The sequence below is a fragment of the Lineus longissimus genome, chromosome 15 (assembly GCF_910592395.1).
Source record: "Lineus longissimus chromosome 15, tnLinLong1.2, whole genome shotgun sequence".
Lineage (NCBI taxonomy): Eukaryota > Metazoa > Nemertea > Pilidiophora > Heteronemertea > Lineidae > Lineus > Lineus longissimus.
Window position 1 is genome coordinate 4,313,285 of NC_088322.1, and position 9,212 is coordinate 4,322,496.

General features: G+C 38.9%; 2 protein-coding genes across 2 annotated transcripts; one reads left to right on the forward strand and one right to left on the reverse strand.

The window, feature by feature from the left end:
• Nucleotides 1-1,829: 1,829 nt before the first annotated feature.
• LOC135499820 (uncharacterized) lies at nucleotides 1,830-4,351 on the reverse strand. The gene is made up of 3 exons (XM_064790781.1): nucleotides 3,991-4,351; nucleotides 3,255-3,382; nucleotides 1,830-2,922 (listed from the first exon to the last, which is right to left on the reverse strand). Exons 1-3 carry the CDS (start codon nucleotides 4,175-4,177, stop codon nucleotides 2,602-2,604), a joined length of 636 nt encoding a protein of 211 aa, XP_064646851.1. The 5' UTR covers nucleotides 4,178-4,351; the 3' UTR covers nucleotides 1,830-2,601.
• Nucleotides 4,352-6,733: 2,382 nt separating this feature from the next.
• Nucleotides 6,734-7,366, forward strand: LOC135499359 (uncharacterized G-patch domain protein DDB_G0278987-like). The gene has a single exon (XM_064790105.1). It carries the CDS (start codon nucleotides 6,734-6,736, stop codon nucleotides 7,364-7,366), a length of 633 nt encoding a protein of 210 aa, XP_064646175.1.
• The last annotated feature ends 1,846 nt before the right edge of the window (nucleotides 7,367-9,212 follow it).

Below are 9,212 nucleotides of genomic sequence, written 5' to 3' on the forward strand. Positions count from 1 at the left end.
AAACAACATACAATTTAATGTCCACCTATGGATATAAATTATAACAAGGTAATGTACATGTATATGAATGAATATCAATAACAGTGATAATATGTGCAATATTAATCTCTTCATTACACGGGTAATTTTGTCCTTTCCTCGCCTAGACCCCCCCCCCCCCCAGAATATAGTTTTTTTTTCTCCATATATCTTAAAAAAAGAATGTGTCCTATATCATATAAATCAGTGTATCAAGACTTCTTGATAAAATACATGCTTACCATTTTTTATACATGTACATTTTGAATTTATGTATACACCCACAAGAGATATTATTTTTTCTATATTGGACAAAATGGATGAAAAGTACCATTGCAATATGATCACAAAGTTGGGCAATATCACTTGATTAAAGATATTACACTGAAACCAGTACTAACATTCTCTCCAAACACAATATGACTAGAGTCGAATAAAACTTCACAATTTTAGCCCCCCTGTGATTTGGCAACAAATATTAAAAGTGGATATGAACACAGTGGAGATCGAGATTGGCATTTCAAATTTTCATGGTGATTAAGATTATTTTGACAGATTTTGGCACAAATTAGATACTAGTATTAGGAATACACTGCCATCAGTTTTCATATGATATTGACAAAATACGGTTATTAAAGATGGTTGCCCGTATCCCAGAAGGTAAGTCAAAGTGCGATAATTTTTGGTATGTCAAATTAAGTGGTCATAAGACATCCACACACAAAGTTTCAACTTTCTAGATTCAAGAGTAAGTAAATAGCCACCATTGTTGACAGACCGATAGACAATATTATGAGCCAAAAAACAACATCATTGACAATGGGAATAAAGTACTACCCGATTGTACCAACATTAAGACATCACTGCCATAAATCAAACAATGAACATTTTACATGTTTTTACAGGTCCTCTACCTTTTTGAAATCAACTCAATCTGCATGAAATCTCACAGTCAAAGGGAGTTAACTGTTCTTTCCGTAGAGCCAAAGTCAGAGCCATACTATAGATCTATACACTTGATTGGGAACATCGATCATTTACAAAAAAGTTAACATGCCAATTCATCTCATTGGAAAATACATTTTCGGAAGATTCTTCTGCTAACTTTTGGAAGACTTTTTCTTTCCAATGGTATGCTTTACTTTTCGATGAGACCATGAGAAAAGCAATAAAATAGAGTGGCAAAATTTATGTAAATCTTGTTCCCAATTAAAAGTATGGATCTATATTTACTGGTATACACTCCAAGGCAGTGCACATTGCACATAAGAAACATCTGATTTGAGATACTGCATATCTTAAGGAACCACTAACATTTTCTCAAAGAACTTACTTGTTGTGTTAGAAAACTGCCAAAGTACCAAAAAGTAGCATCCTGGGCCCAAAGCCAACAAATTTTTATAGCATGTTTCTTACCAGTAATAGGACCTTGCAAAATTCCAAATGTGCTTAAATAATGAGATTCCAATGATCACCTGTGATAGGGTTGTTGTAAATCTAAGATTTTTTCTCACAGTTCTTTATCTAGCAAAACTGCCACTGGCAGGATGAAATGGTCCATGAATCATGTGCTCACGTGTGTGTTCAAATAGATTCAGCTGACTTTGACCTCTGTGACCTTGAAAATAAGGTCAAATAAGAAACCCATTAGTTCTGAGATGCACCCTTGCTAATGTACCTACCATCAAAATTTCGTGAAAATCTGACCAATTAAACATTTTAACTTTGGACCTTTGCCCCCCCCCTGGTGGCAAAACAGTGAACTATAAAAGACCCCAGTTTGGTCCATGAGTAGGGGTCACCAACATTTGTACCAAGTTAGGAATCTGTAGCTAAAGCAGTTACAAAACATGCTGTCTTGCAAAATGGCAGTGCCATAGAAAAACGTTTATCCCATGCCCGATGTCAGTGAAATCCAGTGCACAAAGTCACGTTTTGTCGTATCAAAACATAATTATTCCACAAAACCAGCCGAAATTGGCGCAAATGTAGCCCACAACTGTTTTCGAAGCACGACTGATGGTTTATGATAGCCCCAACGCCAGTGATTGCATATTCAAAGACAATAAACGACCGGGGAAATCCGACTGAAACAGCGGTCAGTCCGGCCATGAGATAAAAATACCAGATACCACACGTGCGAATCCAGACTTGCATTGTTGAAACAGTGTTGCAGCCGAAATCAAACTTCTTGCCCAAATTTTCACTAAAAATGATCGAAAGAAATTTACATACACAAAACCACTCGAGTGGGATTTCTGAGGTATCAGACTACACCCCGAGTGATGGTCTTTGGCTGGAAACCCCCGAGAACGCATATTGACCTCTGTGACCTTGAAAAGTAGGTCAAATCAAAAACCAGTTGCTTATTTGATGCAACATCACATTTACTTGTCAACATTGAAATAATTCCTTAAACTCGTCACATCCTGCAGTCTCGGGGGTTTCCAGCCAAAGACCATCACTCGGGGTGTAGTCCGATACCTCGGAAATCCCACTCGAGTGGTTTTGTGTATTTACCTCTGTGACCTTGAAAAGTAGGTCAGATCAAAAACCAGTTGCTTATTTGATGCAACATCATATTTACTTGGCAACATTGAAATAATTCCTTAAACTCGTCACATTCTTACTGATGGCTGTTTGCCCCTTTCTGACAGGCACTTGGTAAACCAAATCCTGCAGAAACTCCCAAACAATGTGACAGCTTGCTGGATAAGCGATGTCCAGAACAAAGAAAAGCTTGAAGCAGCAGTCAACTGCTTTCAACAGAGATGTCTGCTCCACTGCATTGCGCTCAACAATAACAAATGATTGAGTTGGTTTATGGCGATCCCCAAGAGCTAGAATGAATGGTTGGACCTCTCCCTCTACAGTGTCGAGGAAGGCTGCTATGTTTGTTGTTGCCTGCAAGTACAATTCAAGATAAAAAATCAAGCATCATGTCTTGTTTTCCATTGCATTAATTCCGTATCATATTACAAACAAACAATAATGTAAAACATCAGATGAAACATTAAAAATCAGAATCAGAAATAAGAAATAATCACAAATAATCCTGTGAACTGATCAGAAGTTACAACCCCATTAAAGTGTAAGGAGATAATGATCAGTAGCAAATATAACTCCTGAGTGAATTACACACAACACCAGGTTCATTAATACTTCCGAGTCCAATTTTCTTTATATAGCATACATGTAGCAGGCACAAGGCATGTATGCCTACAACAGATATTTACCTGTTTGAACCTGATGAAAGCATTGGCTGCTTCCAAGTTTGATGGTCTATGTACCACATTTGATGACTTTATTGGCTTTGGTGGTAGTATGTGTGGCAACAGTTGGAGGGCCACCACACTTTCTTCATCTAAAAATAAAAGATGAGATAAATAATAAAATATGTTGTCCTTCATAATGGACCAGGGCTTGTCTGTTCAAAGCTTTGCTGGCTGCTAATGGTGGTAAGGTGGCCGCTAAGCATCAGTTTTCTTAGCGTGCTGCCATGCCAAGTTTGTGCCATTAAGCTGAGCGGTCGCTATGTCACTGCTATGTAAGTTGAATCACAAGGCCTCCGCCATGGGGTGCCACTAAGTCTTAGCAGCACCTCAAGGGTGACCCTAATATAGTGATAGCGGTCACTAAAACTAAGCGGTTACGAAACTAAACCAAGCATGGAACAACCGTGTCGTGGAGTGTGGTCGTTTTGTGTAAGGCATTATGTTTGTAATCCCAATGTCGTGGGTTCAATTCCCGTCACTGCCAGCATATGGCAGCAAGTGTCAAGAGAGGTTATATGCATAACCTGTTGTGGACTCCCTCCTATGGCCAGTAAATATTACAGTAATACAGCAATCACTCACTTCATTAGAATGAATGCCAAGAGAGAGAGAGATGAACATTCTGTTGGTACTATGATAGCATTTACTTTGAAATTATAAAAATTGTTTTGTAGTGATGTGAATGAACAACAATTACCTTCATTCAGGACGTCTTTGACACCTAACTTCTCACGCCAATTGCCACGCTTACCAGCTGAGGCATATGTAATGATCCGTTTGCCAAAAAAGCCATCCCAGAGTTTGGTGAGTTGGCTACCATTTTCGAATAAACAATCATAATCCTGTTCAATCTGAAAAAGATGAAATAAATCAACAACTGACATGAAAATGATTTTCGAATGAGTTTTACAAGTCTAATGAATACCTAATAATGCCTTTCATGTTGACAAGGGCAGGATCACACCAGGAATGAAGCTATTCTGAAAAGTGACATCATACTTTTATAGGGCTGTTTGTGCCATTCATTTGCCTCTGATGCCGATTCAGCACTAAATATTATCTTTGCAGAAGTGTCGATCATTTCGATGTACTGCGAGATGCGAGAGGCCCATTTTGGCAACTTTGAGTTACTCAATCTTGCCTGCTAAGTTGGTTATCAAAAACACCCTGTGGAATCAACTGCAACCTCTCCGAGCACCTCCTGCCTCACCGAGAAAATGGCCAACAAAGCAAATCTAGTCTCGGACTGTGGGGTGAGAAAGGCCTTATTATGTTCACCAGATTTCAGTGTTTCCACTCAATAGACTATAGATAGACCGCAACTTTTCAGTAATGTGAGATTGTAGAACTAGAATATCATTGACATTGAAGGACGTATGTTCAATGTATAATTATGGATTTATTTGACCGATTGATATGGGAATGCACTTGACACTTCTCTCGCCATGTTCTCTCGACCAAGATACAGCGTGTGAGGTCATGATGTATATCCCTCCTTATGTTTGAAATGAAAGTCCTCAAGTATAATGTTCAGTCCTATGCAACACCAGTCTTTTAGAATCAAAATATCACTCAGTATGCAAATTACTATTGAGAATTCACAAAATAACTTGAATGAAATTACAATTGTCCAGAATATAACCAGGAATAAAGAACAGGCAACAATTGTCCTCAAATACAGACCTCAAAACCTGGAGGTTGCTTTTAAAACGCAATTAACCATAAACGAGTCTCAAAACACAGCTACATGTAGACCATCTGAACCATGAGAACACACAAACTATAACAGAGTCAGGGTAGACAACCTGAACTCTGAGCTCAGTACAGGGTATTATTCTGACCCTAGATCTATAGTACTGGCTTACACGTGTATATATATCGCAAGTATTAAAATAAACGTTTATCTAGCATTGAGTATCGATACGTTTCGTTTGAACGAGTGTCAGTTGATTACACAAAATCGTTGAGATACGCCGGCGTTTTCCTGTCTCAATTTGAGCGTCAGGGCGGTTCATCCCTTGCGGCTGCCGGTATGATTGGATTTCCTAGACGTTGTTCCACGATTTTTCGTCTCTATCTCCGGTTGTTGACTAAGCCCAGTGGCTGTTGTATCTCTGTCAATAACATGTCAGGGTGTCACTGGCATGACCATGATGACTGGTCATGACACGTACAGCAATGTAGCCAGCTTGAGATTGTTAACTCCTGGAAAACTTGTCAATCTATCTTTGTCGGTTCCCAATGTCATGAATGTCAATGATGATGATAGGCTGAGCTACTACGAGGCCTAAAAAAGGCCGAAGCGAAACACTCTCGTCAAGTCTCGAAGTCAAAACACCACCACAGCCACAGTGTCAGTGCTGACAGGGCGACAATACGGTAGTGTCAGAATACGCCAAGTATTTGACGAATATATATCGCCCTTATTCGGTTGTATGTCTATCAAATCATGCAGTTATTAGCCACTGATTAGCTACGCCACAAAACAATTGCACAAAATGTAAAATCTACGCCGGAAATGCCGGATGTTGTCAGTTCTGAGTGGATGCTGCGCCACCATGACTTGAAAAATTGAACTGAATTGTTCTTGATGACGACATTCTTTGGCGGGATATTTGAATTTGTATACTATTTTTCTAAGTCCCCATTCCTAACTTTGTCTCTCCGATTTGCCTTGTTAGTGGCGAAAAATAATCCCAAATATCATCTAAAACATTTTCCGATATGTTTTGCCGCTATAATTCCATAACCAGACCAGATGATTTCGGATTATTGAAGGCCGAAAAAATTTCCTATAGCGCGTCCGTCGCAATGGCGGCGGCGGGTGCGCAACTTGAACACGGCTGACAGAAATCATGATTTTTTTCAGTATTGATCGATAAATATATATTTATATTTCTTTCTTCAGGTGCTACAGATATTCTTACCTTCAAATATTGGAATGAGCTCCTCCATCCCCCATGCTCTTAAATGATTTTCCATCTAAATGCTGTTGCGCGTCTTGGAAAAAATCGAAGCGGGAAAAAATGGCGGCGATTCTAAATTACCGTCTGCGCACGGGAAGCTCTTTGATTGGTCGAGACGTTTACTACCAAAGTAGTAAATGTAGGAATAGACACTTTTGATTGGTCAATTCAATTAACTGCACGGAAATAGTAAACAGCACATACTAAAACAACTGCGAAAGTAGTAATCAGAACCTCTAATAATCATTTAAGTAGTAATATGACGTTAACTTCTCAAAATAGTAAATGAATTAACTACTTTTAGCCCGAATTTTTTAGAGTGTGGAAGCGTGTGAAAAATTTATGGTTAAAAAATTTCAAGTTGCCGAGGGAAAATTAAAAGCTATCCCTGCAAAGCGGTATGCCCCAGGAACAGGTCCCGTTGCCGGAGCTCCTATAATGGCAGTTTTTTTCATTGAACAGAACATATACGAAATGAGAGATGCGATTCTCGCCAAAGTGAAATCTCTCGGCGCAAGGTGTACAATACTGTACAAGAGACATTTAACCCCGCAACAAATATACACCATCGCTTACGATATCGGCGCAGGCAATTCACAGACTATGACTCGCGATGAATCTCGTGAAATTACAAACTACAATGATTTCCGCAATTTCGTGTTCTCTGACTCTCGGGTCATCGAATATGAAAATGAGGAGAAAGCACTTGCAGCGAAAGACACGCAGAAGGCTACAGTTCGCAAATCTGTGAGCGCAGACGCCGATAGCGATGTTGAAATGGTGACCGATAACCCTAAGACTGTTGAAATCGGAAATAGTAAAGTAATTGAACATGCAGAGGGAAAAACACAAATGGATACCGACGAGAAAAAAGATGGGGAAAATGAAGAAAATACCGAAGACAGTGATGGCGATGAGAAAGCGACTGAAAAGGATCTCAAAAAAGAAGCTGAAGAAGATTTGACAATAAGTTCATCTTCGGATGCCAGTCAGAGTGACAGTACTAAAACCTCAAAGAAAACTAAACCTGCAGCTACAACTGCTTTGAAGAAACGCAATGAAAGTAGTAGCAGTAGTAGCAGTAGCGAGAGCGAAGAAGTCGTGTAAAATTGTAACTTCCTGAATATTGTAGCTTCCTCATTTGTAATAAAATATGAAAAATTGTTAATTTTGCTGTTTGGCTTTTTTGACAACAGATGTTTGCATATTAGGAGGATGTGGTACCTCAGTAATCCCATTTTGAATCTGTTCCTGAAACCATACATGATGGAGTACGCCGAATGTGAGCAAAGGCTATGTGAATGTTTCCAAATGATGGAACCGGGTGGAACGTAGAGGTCAACTACGATAATCTCACAGCAAAAGATTATGACACACAGTCGCTAGCTGTCGGACAAGACATGGCAAACATTTTGCAACCATGTATGAAATATCCATCGTTGATGAAAGATTTTATTAAAACACTTTCATCAAAAATGGAACGCCCGCGAGATGAAATGAATCTCATGTTTCTCAAACATATTCTTGACTTTTTGCCAATGAACCATCAGGAATAAATTTACGTTTGGGTATATTTCATTGTAACGCTTTGCATCAATCTCACATACTCTCTCACGATGGCTACAGGCGGAAAATCTGTTACACCGTTGACCGGGGCTGAAATTATTGTGATCATTGATGGCATTGATAACCCAAGGAAATGGGCAACGGACTGGGTAATGAAACGTGATAAAGTTGAAGATTTTCTAGATTTCATCGGTGTGTACGAGTCGTGCAATATCTATGACAGCGGTTTGATTCACATCTCATTCATGAAACCGGTCTCTACCACATTGAAAAAGGTCAGAGATAAACTGCGTTCGTACGGTTTCCGTTTCCAAGGACTGCGAAAAAGAACTACCACTAGAAATGCGGGGAAGCTGCTTGCTGAGTATACAAGTGACGGTACGGGTGAGATATACCCCAAAAACGTTCCCGATTCTGACAGCGAAAGTGAATGTGGTGATGAATGGAATGCCATCAGCAAGAAAATGAACCGTTTGATTGCGAATCAGAAGGAAAAGTTCAAATCAATTCTCGCAAATCACTATGAACAGGTGGAAAAACTTCTCAATGCCCATAAGAACGAAGTGAGCCAACTGATGGACAGAAAAAACAAAGAAATGCAAGATTTTGTCAAGAAGAGTAAAAAATGATTATGAAAAAATATAAGTTCCAAAATGTGTAAGTAATAAACATGTCCAACAAAAACTGTATTTGTGTTAATTTTGTCACAAATTCGTATCAAAATTGATTTACTTGCCTTGGCCCGTCTTTTGTCCCAATATTGAGTCTTGTACTCAAATTGTTTTTGACATATCTCCCCAGCCAAGAATTGAAAGTTTTACACGACATGGAAGCTGGGTATTATTCTAACTTCCTGATTGTTAGGATACGATAAATATTTCTAACTTCCTTGTTCTGATAGTATGAATGGATAGCATAATTAACTTCTTGTTTTTTTATTTTTTACTGGGCCCCTCTGATAACAACTGATATTGACTTTGAATGTAAAACATACTTGGTATTAAACGATACTACTATGAGTAGCAGTAGCAATTTGTTGTAGTTCAGTTAATTTTGGCGAAAATTAACTCAACAAATTTTTGGTATTTGCTGTCCGGTTTCAGAATCGGTTTCGAAGGCAGGGTATATAAGCCGTGTTTGAATTTGTACATTCACACATTCACAAAATGGCACAGTCAAAGCAACAACAGCGATTTCCATTCCCAGTTCTGCGAAATGACAGTGAGGAACGTGATAAAATCTTTTCCTCAGTGGATTACAGCGAAATTGATCCATATATCAAACCTGCGATCATCCATCAGTACAGGGACGATTATAATTTGGAGAAAAAGTATGCTGATGTGAAGTATATACAAATCGTTGGTACTGACATTGCTGAAACGTACCG

Coding starts and splice junctions, on each gene's coding strand:
- LOC135499820 (XM_064790781.1), bottom strand. CDS start 4,177: ATGTCAGTTGTTGATTTATTTCATCTTTTTCAGATTGAACAGGATTAT. Junction 3,383..3,990: donor CAAAGACGTCCTGAATGAAG/GTAATTGTTGTT, acceptor TTTTATTTTTAG/ATGAAGAAAGTGTGGTGGCC. Junction 2,923..3,254: donor CTTTCATCAGGTTCAAACAG/GTAAATATCTGT, acceptor TTGTACTTGCAG/GCAACAACAAACATAGCAGC.
- LOC135499359 (XM_064790105.1), top strand. CDS start 6,734: ATGAGAGATGCGATTCTCGCCAAAGTGAAATCTCTCGGCGCAAGGTGT.